The 16,837-nt window shown below is 39.4% G+C and overlaps 1 protein-coding gene across 2 annotated transcripts; it reads left to right on the forward strand.

Moving 5' to 3' along the window:
* Positions 1-1,392: 1,392 nt before the first annotated feature.
* On the forward strand, positions 1,393-15,219 carry kansl3 (KAT8 regulatory NSL complex subunit 3). 2 transcript variants are annotated; one of them, XM_073465624.1, is made up of 22 exons: positions 1,477-1,566; positions 2,758-3,032; positions 3,181-3,351; positions 3,472-3,562; positions 4,171-4,356; positions 4,480-4,608; positions 4,714-4,830; positions 4,919-5,017; positions 5,691-5,762; positions 5,867-5,941; positions 6,071-6,228; positions 6,361-6,424; positions 6,546-6,734; positions 8,328-8,484; positions 8,813-8,890; positions 9,186-9,365; positions 9,810-9,897; positions 10,110-10,237; positions 10,628-10,734; positions 12,093-12,291; positions 13,240-13,358; positions 15,148-15,219. In XM_073465624.1, exons 2-22 carry the CDS (start codon positions 2,821-2,823, stop codon positions 15,151-15,153), a joined length of 2,625 nt encoding a protein of 874 aa, XP_073321725.1. In that variant the 5' UTR covers positions 1,477-1,566; positions 2,758-2,820; the 3' UTR covers positions 15,154-15,219. The 2 variants fall into 2 exon arrangements, with proteins under 2 accessions (XP_073321724.1, XP_073321725.1); XM_073465623.1 differs by lacking the exons at positions 8,813-8,890; positions 13,240-13,358; positions 15,148-15,219 and having other exon boundaries at positions 1,393-1,566; positions 12,093-12,939.
* Positions 15,220-16,837: the final 1,618 nt, after the last annotated feature.

Here is a 16,837-nt window from a genome sequence, read left to right on the forward strand (position 1 = left end):
ACAAGCAATGTTTCTTTTAACCAAAGCCATGCTAACCTATTCTGTGGTTATTCCACATGAGCCTTCGTTAGTCACAGAGGGATCTAGCTTCTTACATAGAAAATGTAATAACAAGCTATACGAACTATCCTCACTGATACAAATACGAACCAGCTCTTATCCAGTTCCTCCTAAGGTAAAAGAAATTCATTTTAAAGTGATGACTGAGATCTACCCATGTAATGATTTCTTACATCAAAGATTTAATTTAGATTTGAACGTCTGTACTTTCTGTAGTTCAGACATCGAAACCACAGAACATCTCTTCTTCTCTTGCAGTTTAACTAGGACCTTTTCAGATGCGTTTCAGTATTGGATATCTTATAAGGATCAAAATATTCCGATTCTAACATATGTAAACATAAGATTTGGTCTTCAAATGGAGAGCAAAAAAACGGAATTTGGAAATAACAATTTTATTATCTCGGCAACTTATTCTATTCACAAATGTCGTTTTCTTAAAGGTCCAATCCAATGTGCAGAATTTAGTGGCATCTAGTGGTGAGTTTGTAGATTGCCACCAACTGAAAACCACTCGCTCCATCCTCCCCTGGCCACAAAACACAAATTAGGCCTACATGAAAGTCCCTCAGTCAGTGTTTGGTTTTGTCCATTCTTGGCTGCTGTGAGGGAGAAGAGGACACCAATTATGAATATTATATTCAGCATCTGAAGTGATAATTCATACTGAATATACATACATTTCCCTTTTTCTAAAAAAAAAAGCAAATTGAGGACAGTGTTTGCTTTACTAAATTGTATTTTGAAACATCTACAAAATTTTAACATGCACAAGTAACATGGACAAAGTATAATTGAAAATGAAAAACGTTGTTTTTAATGAAGACACTTAAAATTAAGATCAAAATCTCCAGTTCTTTCAATTTCTGGAATAGTATATTAAATTGGCTAATGCAATATTGTGATGTAGGTTACACAGGAGAGACTCACACTAGGAACTGACCACTTCAGCAATGAAAATGTATTCATTTTTAAATTTTACATTTTAAATTAGTTTTATATTACAATAATAATAACAAATACATTTAAAATAATTAACAATGAAGTTAAATAAATAGAATAGATAAATAAAGATATATAAACAAAAAAAAACAGGAAAAAAAATGAAGAAAGAAAAACATTTATATCATATATTAAAACATGACAACACTTAACACACTGATGAGGCACTGGCTAATTAACATCGGGTAGTCTACTTTTGTAGAAGGACTAATGATCCAGTCCATGTTTTGCGTCACTCTCTGACGCGCCACAAACAGGGTTGCCAGTTTGGTCGTAAACTGTAGTCCTGACTGTCCCCTTGTTTTCAGTTCAGCGAAAAGGGGGGATGGGGAGCTAGCCTGGCAACCAACTACACAACAAAAGGAAGTGAGGCTCGTACGTACTAAACATTTGTGTTTATGTAACCACTGGAACTGCCCGAGAAAAACGCCATTTTTCGGTCTCATTTGGCTTGAAAGAAGAGTTTAAGCCGTCTCGACAAACATGGACTAAGAGAGCGAAAAGGTGAGCAGAGGAACTCAGCGATACCGCCATTTGGTTAGCTTTTAGCTTGCTATGCTAACGCTAGCATGCTAGGCCAGCCCACAGACGTCAGTCCCTTTACACAGCGTTCACATTACAGATAGATATTGAGCTCACAACTAAAAAAAATAAGGCCATCGCATGCAACCGATGTGTTAATGTTCGGTTTAAAAGTTGACGTTGTTTTCGACCCTAAACAATTCAATGATATTAACGTACACCAGTACATGGCAGTAATGGGTGGTGCTCACTGTGGACAAAGCACCTGCGTGCTTTAACGTCACATCATGTTGTGGTCATCACTAACGATTATTTCCCTCATCAATTAATTAGTTATTAGTTGTTTCAAGTCAATAAATTCCAGAAAATGCTGCATCATGTCCAGTACTTTCCCAGGGTCTTCAGAGGTCTTATTATGAACAGAACGAAACCGAGAGATATGCTATTGACGATAGCACAGTTTAGTAAACCAGCTCATTCACATTTAAGAAACTGGAACCAGTATGTGTTTTTTTTTTCAGCCCTAGATTATGTTGAACATCACAATAATGCTTTGTACAGCTGCCATGATTTGAAAGTGTATTAATTAGTCGAACGAAAAAATAAAATTGTTGCCAACTAGTCATTTCTCAAGATTTCAAACATCCGCTGGTTCCAGCTTTTTAATGTATGTATTTACTCCTTTTCTTTGTAACTTATGATAGTAGGTGAAGAGTCTTGAGGTTTCACACTTTTAGTTGGACAAAAGAAGCATATTGACGACATTGTGTCATAATTTTAAAGGGGGTCTGCTGTATGGCACTCCCATAAAGTTAGGGAGCAAAATATATGCACAGAAGATATACCAAAGTCAAGCCCAACCTGAGATAGCCCTAATTATTTCAGACTTGACAAAGCTTGTCCAGAGCCACCAAATTATATTGTACAAATGTTACTACAGGTTGTGTTGTACTAATGACATGTTAACTGATCTTAATGTGTAAAATCAGTGGAGTGCCCCTTTAAGGCTTGAAGAGCCTCTGTGAAAGGCAAAGAAAGGATTTTCTTTTTTAATTTTTCAGCTTCATGTAGTGACTGAAACAGTTTTAATTCTTCTGAATCAATATGTACTGATATTTTGATATTTTTGACAACACTAATCACAAGTAATACATTTTAACTCTTCTTCACCAGTTGGGTCTGAATCCACACAAGTTGTTGAGTCCTTCCCAGGGCCCTTTGGGGCCCAGGAAGAGGATGCATCGTGGTGGGGATAAGGACTTCCAGATATCAGCACGGAAGATGGGCACATCCTTGCTTTTCCAGCTGTCTGCTCATGAAAGAGAGCTGGACCTGGTGTTTCTGGACCACAGCTATGCCAAGCCATGGAATGCCCACCCAGATGCCAGCAGCGCCCGACCAACAAGGACGCTGTTTGTTGCCCCTCGTCGCCAGCCTGAAGCCTTGTTGTGAGTCAAAAAGCACCTCATCATAATCTGTTACTGATCATACTTCAGCTTTGGATTGTCATCAGCCAACATACTCTGTCTTTAGCAAAATGAATCAGTTTGATCACTAAATGCTTTTCTGATTTGATCTTCTTTTCTTTGTCCGCAGAGAATCTGATTCTGTAATAGATGTGGAAACGGTAACACCAACACCTGTTCCACTATATGATAATCAGAAAGCTCTTAGTGTGATGAAGGAGTGTGAGCGGCATGTTCTGTTTGCTCGCACGGTTGCTGAGAGCCCTCCACCCCCCGATGACTGGGAGGAGCACATAAACAAGTAATCAAACATCTGGAGAAATCCACTGTTCATTTATTATCCTGACACTCGTATTCATCAAGAAAAGAAGTATCTCAGTTACAGTGCCTTGTTTTGACATTATTCATTATTTTGTTTCAGGACTGGCTGGTCTGTGGCCCAGAACAAACTGTTCAATAAAGTCCTTAAAGCTCTGCAAGCAGAAAGACTAGCTCGCCTGGCCAATGAAAATGTAAGTTGTGCTTATTTTATGTAATTCTGTCCTCAATGGCTTTAAATTTCAAGCATCATTTATGAGCGCTGGATTACAATATTCAACATTTATTGCTCTCTGAAATCACAAGTTATTGCACCATGCACATGCAATGCATAGCCTAGAGTTGCAACAGCGGGTATGCTTTCCTTCTTGTTTGATAACACCAGTACTGTAAAACAAAATTTATTGTGCATCGATTTTGACTCTTATGTCTATATAGTTTATGTGACTACTCTATTGGATTGTTATTATGGACGTGAATTATTTTTATCTGTCATACAGCCAGCAAATCGATACAACCAGGGCTGGACTGGGAGTGAAATTCGGCCCTGGCATTTTCCATCTCTGACAGGGTTGGGTTAGGGGGTGTTTACTTTTATTATGTCCTAAAATAAATAATCCTATTTATATAAATTATCCTGAAGATGTCCTAAAATAAATACAGTGCTGCTGTTCTATCATGTACTAAACGAGCATGATCAGCCAGATTTAAATTAAAGCATGGCTGTGAATAATTTTTAATTATTCAGATATTAAATTATTGAAACATTACAGGGTCTCCTGTGTGATCTTGTTTCCCTTAGGCTTCCAATGAGCCAATTTTGCGGAGGATAGCCGTGGACAAGTGTGCCAGGAAGGTGCGGCATGCATTAGCCAGTGTGAACTGGGACACCAAACTGACACAGTGGTTACACACGACCATGATTGAATCCTTGAGCCTTGCCATGCTTGCTGCTTACCTGGATGTGCTGCAGACTCTCAAAAGCAAGGTATGACATGTGTAATTGAATAAAGAATAAGAATTAATCTATATTTCCTGTCAGATGTCTGCAACAATATCAGCAAGATCTAGGATTCCAGCTTCATTACTATTCCTCTTTGTATCTTGGAAGTTGCCCTTGCTGATTGACAGAATGTTGCTGACAACAACAAAGACTGGCGCTCCGAGTGCAGAGGCTCTGTCATTACTACTGAAACGTCCCTGGGACCCAGCCGTAGGAGTCCTTTCCCAAAACAAACCGGTAACACTAATACCACCCTCAGTCTGTAATAGAAACTTTTTTTAAGTTGTCCTTCATGATCTGTAATGGCTAAAGATGAGAGATCCCTGTTTGTTTTCTTTTCAGAGCAAGCTTTCTGGATCCCCACTCATCCTCATTGCACCATCAAGCCCAACCAATCCTGCCCTCTCTACCTCGCGGCGAATGAGATTCTGGCAGTCGCAGCTCTCTTGCTTGGGAAAGGTCTCACTCAGTTCAATCTGTATTTGTTAAAAAAAACATTTGTGTTGTTTTTTTAATGTGTATATAACAAATGTTTTGTCTTTGTCAGGTCATCCCAGTGCACAGTCATGTGAACAGCAGCGCAAATATTGGCATCACACAGTGCCTAGAGCACATGTTGGGCACCGTCAGGGCCAAGGTCATGGAGGTAGGATGTGATTTTGTGAAATATATTTTTTACATGAAAACTTCTTAACAAAACAAACTCTTTGCTGGATGTGTAAGACTTCAAGTAATAATTTTAAATTGAGGATGTGTCAACTCTAGGGCTGCACAAGTAGTCAAAGTATAATCAAAATCGCAATACAGTTAAGTCAATATCCAAAATGCAAGAAGCTGCAATTTTTCATAAAGGTAAAAGTAAGTGATGATGTACTGTAGTGCTGCAGAGATGCCCTGGCTTACAAATCTTGTTCTCACAACGTAAGAAAACATGTTTGTTTGGTACAGACCCTGACAAATGTCATATTAATCACGATTGAAATAGTTTTTCAGTGAAATAAAAAAAAAATATGATGTTAAAATTGTCATTTTTACTATTCATGAGCCATAATCGCAATATTTCTCAAAATAGGCGCGACAGGATGTTTTTTGAGCATGTTGTGCAGCCCTACTCACCTTTTTGGCCTTACTAGACAGCAACATTTGTTTTTATCAGGTTGAGCTGAGGATAAAGTTGCTGTTCCAACAATTAATTCTTTAATATTTTCAATTGAAAAATAGAGTCGTGTTGAATACAGATTGTGTATTGTCGTAAGTTAGATTTTGTGCGTGATGTGTCTGCAGCTGTATTGATTATGATTTATGATTTTAACCACCAGGTTCACAGTCACTTCCCCCACAAACCCATTATTCTGGTTGGCTGGAATGCTGGAGCTCTCATCGCTTGTCACGTAAGACCTCGTGTAACATATCACAGTAATCTAATGTGAGGTTAAATGGTTTCATCCTTAATGAAATGCAAATGATCTTATTATTCAATACTGATTAATTATAGGTATCCCTTATGGAGTATTTGACTGCTGTGGTGTGTCTCGGCTTCCCTTTGTTAACAGTCAATGGGCCAAGAGGGGTAAGAACTAAAGCATTATCTTCCAGTGTTAATACTTCTAGTATTTCATTTTTTTTTTTCAAAGAAAACCGAACTTTGACTTCAAGTTAATAGTTTTAGTTCATTTTACAAATTGTTAATGATCTTTAGGATGTGGATGACCCGCTGCTGGACATGAAGACCCCAGTGTTGTTTGTGATTGGCCAGAATGCTCTGCAGTGTAGTATAGAAGGCATGGAAGAGTTAAGAGAGAAGCTGAGGGCAGACAACAGCATGGTGATGGTGGGTGGAGCAGACGACAACCTCAGGTCAGTCACAACCTTGAATCAGTGCTTTAAGGAGAAAAGAAATCATATAAATATCATATTCTTTCCAGCAGAGTGTAAGAATTTTTATATCATTCAGTTGTAATGGTAACACAAAGCCATCTCCTTCCACAGAATCAATTCAGCAAAGATGAAATCAGAGGGACTGACGCAGACCATGGTGGACCGCTGCATTCAGGTTTGTCCTTACTTAACTGTAAATGCTCAGTTTAAAATGTTTCTCATCCTCTGCAGAATCTTCTGTGGTCAAAAAATGCCAATGATGGTGTTTTCTTTCTTCTTGCATCGCTAATGCGCAGGATGAGATAGCTGACTTCTTGTCAGGCGTCCTCACACGGGCTGAGGGCCACGGTCATGGCTCAGGGGAGATGAGGGACCTGGACACAGAGAAGAAGAAAAGGCCTCGACGGGAGCTTCCCTTTGACATGGAGAGAGGACGACCTTCCTCACCTGCGCTTAGAGTTCCCATCTCGCCGTCAGGTTCAGAGGTCAGTTAACAGCGGCTACAATTACCAACATTTTTTAAAGGGTGTCACTTATTTTTAGGCTTTAGATTACCACCAGGGCTGCATCTGATTATTAATTCACTGTAAGATACAGATAATAATTTTGACATGAATAATAATTTATTACAATGCATCACATCTACGATTGCTTTGTTTGTTTTTATCCTAATAATTGGGGCAGTTTTAGACTAACGACTAATGACTAACTATCGAAAATAAGAGAAGTGGGGGTGAGCTTCCTCAAAAGGAATTGGCATGTTTTCACATTCCCTCATTTTTGCTGAGTGCAAAAAAACAGATCTGCGTGATAATGTAAAATTGTAATCTGCCAGACCGCAGAGTGCTGAAGTTGACAGGTTTTCACACCATCCACTCACTTGAGTTACAGGATTAACATCTGCAAAGCAGCTTTTTGAATTGAGAGAAACTTCTCAGAAGCACTTTATAAAAACTGTCATTGATAAATGGTACATTTATCATTACTTATACTTTAGTTCATAATTATGTCATCGGTAATACATAATGAAATGCTTTATAAACCGTTTATTAACCAGTTTATTGAAACGTTGCAACTGATGTTCAGCATTCTTTGTAAATGGTTAATAAATACTGTGTAGTTCATCTATAAACATTATTTTGATGGCCAATATAAGGTGCAATTGATGTTCATGAACCTTTACAATAGCCAAGTAAATGGTTTATAAAGCATTTCTATGTTTGTTAACAGTCAAATTACCTTGTTTATGTTCTGCACGATGGCTGGTCAGCCAGTTCTGTTCGTCATGGCTGTTCGCTGCCTAGCTTAGTATCTCAGATCAGAAATTCCTTTATTAGTCCCGCAAACGGGGAAATTTGTGCATCACAGCCATCAAAGGACAGTTCAATATAACAATAAACAGTAATAATAGTAAAAAATAAACAATATAAATAAAAAGGTAAGAACAGCTAGAGCAGAAATAAAAATAGAATCGTATATACATAATATGTACAAATATAAACCGTGTATCTGAGTGACGACATAGAAATATACTTCATTTTTCGCTTGCAAAGTTTTTTATTTAGTCATTTAATCAAAACAAGCTTGCTATCATTTGGTTTTTGAAGATGAATTACAAGATAACTTTAACTATGGTTACTGTAGACTGTCAAAGTACTGCACTCCCTCACATTTGAGTTCCGCTCTTTTCGTTTGAATCAACATTTACATAATAGATTTTCCAGATATTTCAGATCTGACAGCCCCCGTGAGATGCCAGGCTTCCAATATACAGGCAGGAAACCCTGAAAGCATCCTGTCTAATGAATATTAGAAGCAATAGGTTTATATTGACTGACTTATTCCTGCTGTTCCATACCCATTCCCTTTTATACACTATTATACTACTGTCCTTGTATTTAATTTCTTTATACTTTATATTTACTTATTTTACTATTTATATAATGGAGGCTCTCAGCCAAAGAATTTCACACAAGTGTACTTGTACAACTTGACTGATGATTAACATCTTGAATGTTGAATCTTGACTTTAATTAATCATTACTCATCTGTGTTTCTCCTCTTCCCTGTGTTCTCAGGACCTGTCTAGTGTCTGTAGCAGTCCCACTTCAAGTCCCAAACCCAAGACATCTGGTCTGTCTCCAGCTCAGAAGTCTAGTCTGATCACAGCCACGCAGCTCCTCAAGACGCACATGCAGCGCTCTGGCACAGTGCTTACTCACAAGCAGGCTCAAGGTTAGTTCACTGCCACACATTTGACTATGATCGTATTCACGTTCACCTGCACGTGCGCAGTGATCTTGGTACCTGTGCATACACAGCTCTCCACACTTGTTTATATAAACTTGTTACAATGAGTCATTCACCTCAACTTCTGCTGAATTCTGCTGGGCAGACAGGGGTGATATGTGAGATACTGATTGTAAATACAATTTGTTAGATATTATCATGTCACGACATCTGAGGGGGCAAGATGGAACGTGACTGAAATACTCTCCTCTCATCTTCTGTCTCTTCTCTTCCTTCAACTTTCCTTTCTGGCTTTTTTTCCAATTCATTCCAGCTCAGTTTGCTGCTTTTATGAAACAAAACATGCTTGTGAGGAAAAATCTTCCTCCTGGCAGCCCTCCTTGTATTTTTGGTAAGTGTCTGTCCCTCCTTCTTTCTCTTTTCTCTCTTCACTTCTTTCCTTGTTCCCATTGCCCTACTTTCATATGAATGTCACATACTAAAATATTAATTTTAAACTGAAATATTGCTGAGCACATTTAATAGCAGGTTGAAATTATAGGCAATTGAAAATTGCTTAAAAATATAAGATTTAAATTCAATGATCACAGGAGGATAAAACAGACAAAAAAGTCACCTCAGCAGTCTGGTGAATATCTGTGTTCATGCGTGTGTGTGTGCTTGTTTTGTTTGTTTGTGTGGTGCAGTGCCAGTGACCAGTGATCAGATGGAGGGCCTGGACAGAGATGAACTGAGGTCCCATGGCAAGAGAAGGCAGACACCTAGTCCCACGCCAAGCAAAGCCTCCAAAAGAGCCAAGATCAAGGTCACCATTGTTTCCCAAAGCGAGTCAGCAGGGGGCACCATCAGCCCTGCTGCACAGGAAGGTACAGAGCCTGCTATCCTGACTTCATTTCTTACGTATGAGATTATATACTGTAGTTTTTGAGTATTTTGTTTTCTTTACACGTTGAGAAACCTTGCATGGGTTTTTTGTTATATGATCAGTAAAAAGATACTGTTCCTTGTTGTCTGGCTGATAGATAAAATCAGTTGTGGGCAGACAGGAGGGGAAAATCTGAAATTGTGAGCAGCTCACCTTCATCCAGATCTCTAGATGGAATGATAAGAAGAGAAACATGTTTTTGTTTGCTAAAGTGAAAGTAGGACATTTGAAAACCATGTATTTCTGAAAAAGTTTAGTACCTGTAATGCACGACTACCTAGTTGTGTTTGGTAGTTGTTTCTGCCTTTTTCTAAAACACAGTCATATGAGTATCTCTCTTCCAAGTTAAATAACCAACAATCATGATGATTCTTTTTCCATGCAGTTGGTGTTTCTGGGAAGCCCTTAACAGTGACAGTGGGACAGACTGTGGCTGGAGCCAAGGAGCTCTCTGGACTTCTTACAGGCCAGCGGTAAGCTAGCCTGTCTGCTTCACACAGGCACATTCACTATAGAGCGCTTAAACCCCTAATCATGCCTGCACCCACGCCCACTCCCGCCCTATTGGACAAAAGTGTGTCTGGTGCAGAGGGATTGATGAGAACTCGGAGTTTGGGAATGATGGCCAAACAGCACTTGCTGGGTTAGCTCCTGAGTAGATTGGTGGTTATGTGTGTCACTGCAGGTCTGGTAGTCTCTCAGAGATGTCTGGTGCCCTGTCCCCAGGCTCCAGCTCATTCAACAGTGTGCAGCCTTGCATGGTGTCAGGGTCCTCCACACCAGTCCAGGCGCAAGCTCCGGCTACTGCCCAAGGTATCTCTGTCCTGTCCTGCCCTGCACGCCTGCTTGCACTCTCAAACTGTGCAGCTAATCTGTGCGCAGTCGCCTCAACACACAGTGCAGTTTTCTAATCGCTTTGTAGAGTGAGGTTAAAGTCTTGAACACTGAATGAGAACAGTGTGTGAGGACAACATATTTAAGCACACATCATCATTGATCACCTCTTGCGCCATCGCTGTCTGTCACTGTCCCCAAACCTTACCCTTTGGACATGTTGTGTTTGTGTGCTTGTGTCCATCTAGTTTAAGCCTGCGGGGGTGCGGGGTGGGAGGTGGGAGCACTTTATAAAAGTACGACTTGTGTAATATATCTTTGGCATTGATTTCACCCCCATTGATTCACTGTGTTTGTGTTTGTGTGCAGCACCTTCCGCCAGCAGTCTGCTTCAAGGCCTAAGTTTCAGCCTTCAGGAGATCGTCACCAAAGCTCCTAGTTTGCCCTCCACAGCATCACACACAGGCAGCACCCAGGTACCACTTGGTTACATTACATAAAACTTGAGGTCAATTGAAGTGTAGTCACAAAGAATTATGTAGACTATTCTTTAAATCATTTTCCGAAGTAGTAAGTATGCTAAAACATGAGAAACCACCAGTTTGAGCCTGTAAATAATGTGTATGGGTGAACAAACTCATGGATTTAATAGATAAATTAATCTCTAATTGACGGATACACTAGTTGAAACAGAGTTAATTTCTTGCCTTTTCCATTAACAGATGTTATAGTGAAAAAATAGTTCAGGTCTGCTATTGGGATTAGTTTTAGTTGCCTGTTTGTTAGCCCCACTTAGCTAAAACTAATACAACCCCCCAACAATAAATCCTTACTGAAACTTACTGAAAGTTGAATTTTAAGAGGTGGGCCTACAAGCATGATTTGTGACATCACAAATAGTTTGGAAGCCAATCATGGTCCAATATTCAGCATCCACAGGTGTGATGTGGAAACTTTGAGCCTCCAGTGCACAAACACTGAGAATACATTATGATTTCTGAAAAAGACATATATCGGTGTATATATATCTGCGATAGGTCAGTACCGGCCAATAAGATCGACCAACCAATTTATCAGTCAGGCAGAAATTAAGATTGTTGGAAACAATGATGCAGACACTCACGTTTGCTTCTTGGTCGGGTTTTTTTAGTGTACGTGGCAGAATTGGCAGATGTGAACTCGGAGAATGTGTTTAAGATATTCTGGAGTATTTGAGACTGTACATTGATTTAAGGGATTTTATATTGGAAAAGAGAGAGAAACGGCTGTAGATGATGTTTTAATAGATATAGCATTATCGAGGAGGATTCTGTGAGGAGCAGTCACCTTTTTACCGGCCTCATCATTTTTGTTCTGGTACCTGTAACATATGTAATAGAAACTCAACGTTAAAAAAAAGTAGATAACGTTAAAGATAAAAGTTGTTCATAGAATTTTCTGTAACTAAACAAACAAAACTGTGTAGATAATCTGCTGTTAGTATGGAGGGAGATTTTTTGTAACGGTACTAATACGCTGTCTGGACAGAGATTGTTTTTGTTTTTATCCCCCTTTTCCAAAAATACCTGTGTACATGTGGTCTGGGCCTTGGCCGTTAGGAAATAAGTCAGTAGGGACATCCCTATATATACTCATTGTGGTTTCAAATGTTTTGCTCATCCTTTTTATGTCGATAAGTCTTGACTAACGAAACACAACTGAATGTGAACTGTACAGGTAAATGTGACTATGTCACATGTCTACTGGGAGTAAAAGACAACATTGATCTTCAGTCTGTTGTGCACATGATGACTGAACCACACTATTTGTTTGTCTTCTTCTCCTCCTCCCTCAGGCGGTTTGTGGCAAGCCCCAGGGTCAGGTCCTGAGCTCCGTCGGTACTAGCAGCAGTACTCTGCTGCGGGCGGTGCCTGTGGTCACCACAGGAGGAGTGGCTAAAACCACCGCCATCCACCAGCTGCTCACCAATGGCGGGCTTGCCAAACTTGCCAGCAGCTTGCCCGGCTTGGCACACATCACCAATCAGACCGCTGGTATGTCTCGAACTGCCAAAACACGACGGCCACGTTGAATGCCCAGGGTTCATTCATCCTTTGTTTGGGAAACAGTAGATCAGGATGTCTGTAGGCCAGGGAGGATAGCCGCAGAAGAGGACCGTAGAGGACAGCTCTGTCGACGTGTGTGTAGATAGTTTGCCTGGAAGAACCCGACTGTTAAGGTTAAAGTCAGATGTGCAACTTTACAGCATCGGAGGGCAGATCAGCGGCATAAAGCATGTTCAGAAAGAGCCATATGGGAAATATATGGTCAACACATAATGTTCATGTAGAAATGGATGCAAATGTAAAATATAAGTGTATGAAAGCATTTGGTACAGAAGAATTGTGAATTAAGTTCAAGTCAATGTTGATAAGGTTGACCAAATTTAGACACCCAAAAGTTTAATCCAGGCTGCTTTTGTATGTCAGATTTGTTTGTTAGTCATGTCATGCTTTTGTTTATTCTGTTTGCCTCTTTGTGTAGTAACATTTTGTAAACCCTTCCATTAAATCACATGCTTATAATATCCATAAGTGTGAATGCTGGCCTTTTGACAGACGTGTTGAGAAGCAATAAAACTATCACTTGTCATTGCCCCAGCTCTGTTCCTGTTGTTACAATAAAGACTGGAATCAAACTCATGTTTTCATTGCTCCTGTTTTGTTTTTCCCTTTTTAGTGTGAATCAGTTGTATTTCTCACCGCTCTCATTTAACTAAAACTTTAAATTTGCTTTTACTTCTCATTATGTTCATTGTCCAACACCCTGCTATTGTTTTAATTTGCTAAACTAAGAGCAAAGAGGTCATTCGGATGACCTCCATCACAACATGTGGTGCAGCAACTTTTGTGGCAAATCAAATGCATTGCAATCAATGAAATCAAGTCCATTTTAGTTTATTTTCTAGTTGTAAGTGCTGAGCAGTTTTGTTTGTGTGTCAGTAGGGCAGAAAGCCCCCACTTCAATAACGGTGACTCTTCGAGGAGCACAGCCAAGTCGAGTGGGATCTCTCAGCCAAGCTGCAGAGGTTGTGACGCCGCCTCGCACCCATGAGCCAAAGGTGTGTCTCATTAAAGCATGTAATGGCTCTTGATGTGGGCACGTTTGACTTGCTTTATTTGGTTACTTATTATCTCCTAAGCGATAGCACATGAGGCTTCTACTTGTTGATTCATGTATTTGCCTTTTCTGCTTTCACAATACCCATATACAACCCAAGGAAATATATCTTATTGAGCAACACTTAAATCATTTTGCAGACCACATTTTCTTGTGGAGATGACAAGCCTCAAAGGATAAGTTCACCTAAAAATGAAAATTCAGTCATTATCTACTCACCCCAATGTTGATGGAAAGCCGGTTGAACTATTATGGTCCACAAAACATTTCTGGAGCTAAACAGCATGGCAGCATTCTCCTAAACAACTGAACTAGATGGGGACTTGTTTCAAAACGCAAAAAAAACAGCTGAATAAAGACCTAACATGGCTTCATCCAGCTTGTCTGACACAATCTCAGTCTCCAGAAGCCCCCAGATTCCAAATTGATTTGGCAAAAGACCTTATTCACACCCATTTTAAAGCTGAAATTGTCATTGTAGCTGCTAAGCTAAAAGCGTTAGCCTGCACTCCATCTGAACCCCTGACCTTGCGTCGAGGGTGTAAATATTGTATTCTCCAATCAATTTGGGATCTCGGGGCCTCTGGAGACTTGGATTACACAGGGCAAGCTGTATGGAGCCACTTATATGTTTTTTGCTGTCTTTTTTTCTTTTTTACATTTTAAAGTCCACATATACTTGAGTTGTTTAGGAGAATGCTGCAATGCTGTTTGAAATGTAAAATGCACACACTGAGGTTTTTAAGTGTACAAACAAGCACAACAATATGATTCCTTGTTGTTTGCTGACTTCAAGTTTAAAATGTGAACAGCTTTTACTTTAATTACATCCTTGTTTATGGAGCAACTGTTTTCACAGATGGCCTCTTAAAGTAGTGTCACAAGTATTTTGACAAGTAAGCTCAAGTTAATTACATAAAAATCTGACATGATTACAGAGTGAAAATGATTTTTTAACTAAGCGTTATTTTAATCTATATTGGAGACTGTACAAAAGGGAGCTGCACTTCCAAAAATGTTCATCTGATATAGCTGAAAATATCCCTCATATTATTACTGAAAATACTGTACACACTTTGAGGTTGTTGTCAGTCACTTCTCAAGCCAAAGAAGTAAATGTCAGACATTTCTCTGTCCTTAAAGGGAAACCACCAATTTCACACATTAAGGTGTGTTTACAGGTCTTGCCGAGTACTACTGTATATGTGAAAAAAAGTAATATAAAGTCTTTTGTGGCTCCAGAGGAAGCTGCATGTAATCTGATAAATTGCTTCCAGTGATGACACTCAGTGGTTAAGTTGCATTGTGGGTAATGTATGTGCCAGGTTTTGAAAAGGAAAAACAAAGGGTGGAATAAAAATTGCGATTACTCTAGTTCTGCTATATCGATTTCAACCGTTTGTTTAAACTGTCCATAAAGAGTCCAACAGTGTTACAGGAGTACAATGCAGACCAGTGGACTGTTTTACAAAACCTGGTGCCTACAATACCCACAATGCAACTTGAGTGACATCACTAGAGGCAATTCATCAGATTACAAGCAGCTTCCTCTGGAGGCGCAAAAGAGTTTATAGTGTTTTTTTTCACATGCAGTTGTACTCCACATGTAAACAGACTTTAATGTGGAAAAAAATAAATAAAAGTCACCCTTTTTTTATTTTAACATAAGTAGGTTTATTATTACATTTTCTGGACTGTGAGTTCATTCATTCCACTTTGCCCTTCTACAGCAGTGAAAATCTTGGTTCTCGTGTGGTGATGCACGTGATGTAAGCTGGTGCCGTGCCAGAGGCATCTGGGAGCCACAGCCTGCTGATGAGACTGTACCCTCCCTGCAATGATGAACAAACCGACCCACAACACACAGAACACCTGCCTCACATCCTCCAGAGATCTCCCCTGTGGTGGGTGGAAAAGGCCAGGCAGTCACTGTCAGCTGTGACTGAGCCGCCATGATGCGTAACCTCTATGCACAGATGGACAGCAAGGACTCTACTAACACTGCAGTGGTGGTCTTCGTGCAACAGTCTGTGTTTTCTTCTTACACCTTTAACTTTCATGAGCAAATTCTGACAGCCAGATAAACAACATGTTATCCTCTCAGGAGGAAATTATATGGTGAGGATAAACCGGAAGCTATCTGGACTGTGATGGCAGTAAACTCTTTTTCTGAGTGTATACTAAGTTTATACCCTTTTGTCATTATCTATTTTGCATCTCATTTAACACAGAATTAGATGATTAGCGGGATTGTGAACAATTTTCTTCATGGCTTTGATTTTGTTTATCACAGTAATTATATTCACTTCTTTACAGTATTTCATCATCATAGTTGAATTTTGTGCAGCAGTTTTATTTAACCGTATGTTAGCCCTAAAATATGTTAGAGTAAGAACTCAATTTCAACACTAATTAAATGTCAGGATTGGTCATAATCCTGTGACTGCAGTATAATATGAATCATTCCAGGTGTTGACTCAGTTTGAATAATATGCTCTCAAAAAGCTGCAACAGATGAAGAGGTCATGTCTGTTGATATTTAGGATAAACAGTATTTATGTTTATTTATGTTCCACTTCCAAACTACTGTATAAGGCAATATTTCCCTTCCGCATTGTCATCACTTCCCTGTATATGGACTTTTTGCGTCAAACTGCCTCAGTAAAAAAAATTGATTTGCCTCAAAACACTCAACTGTGTTTCCTGTTTGCTAATCTAAATATTTGGTCCTGTTTGTTCAAGACTTGAACTGGCGTTAAGCAAGTTAAGAAACTCTTACTCACAATATAATGAAGGCACTTACACTGCTGTGTTTACAGCAACAGCATAAATACAGCCCACTCATCTCAGCAGACATCCTGTCTTAAATTCCACCCATAGGCAGCAGTCAGATAAGATAAGGAGAGTGTGTCTCTTCCCTCTTGTATAAACCAGGCTTTGTATGTGATAGGCAGGGACACTATAACTGATGCGAGTCAGACAGAGAACAACAGAGCTGCTGGCGTAGTCTCCCATCATCAGCAGCAATCCAGCTGAGGTCTCTCCATCCAATATGCAGCATGGATTAAGAGCCAGAAATTGACTCAAGTGTGATAAATTGAGTGGAAACTGAGGGTTAATTTCTCCCCTTTCAGAATTTTTTATTGAGTTGATATTTTCCTTTAACTAGAATTACGACCATAAGCTTTAAGTCTAATATGTCCTGAATATACACTGTGCAATGATGCCAGTAATAACCTTTACATTCATAGTGCAAGTCAGTATGTGGCAGGCTGGACTGTCCTTCTAGAACAACAACAACAACAATAATAATAATAATAATAAGGTTTATACTTTATACTATGTGTCTATTGTCTATTAAAAAGTCATACTTGAGTAAAAGTAAAAGACATTGTGTTAAAATATGACTGGTACAAGTGA

This window comes from Pagrus major, chromosome 5, assembly GCF_040436345.1.
Source record: "Pagrus major chromosome 5, Pma_NU_1.0".
In the NCBI taxonomy this organism is placed as follows: domain Eukaryota; kingdom Metazoa; phylum Chordata; class Actinopteri; order Spariformes; family Sparidae; genus Pagrus; species Pagrus major.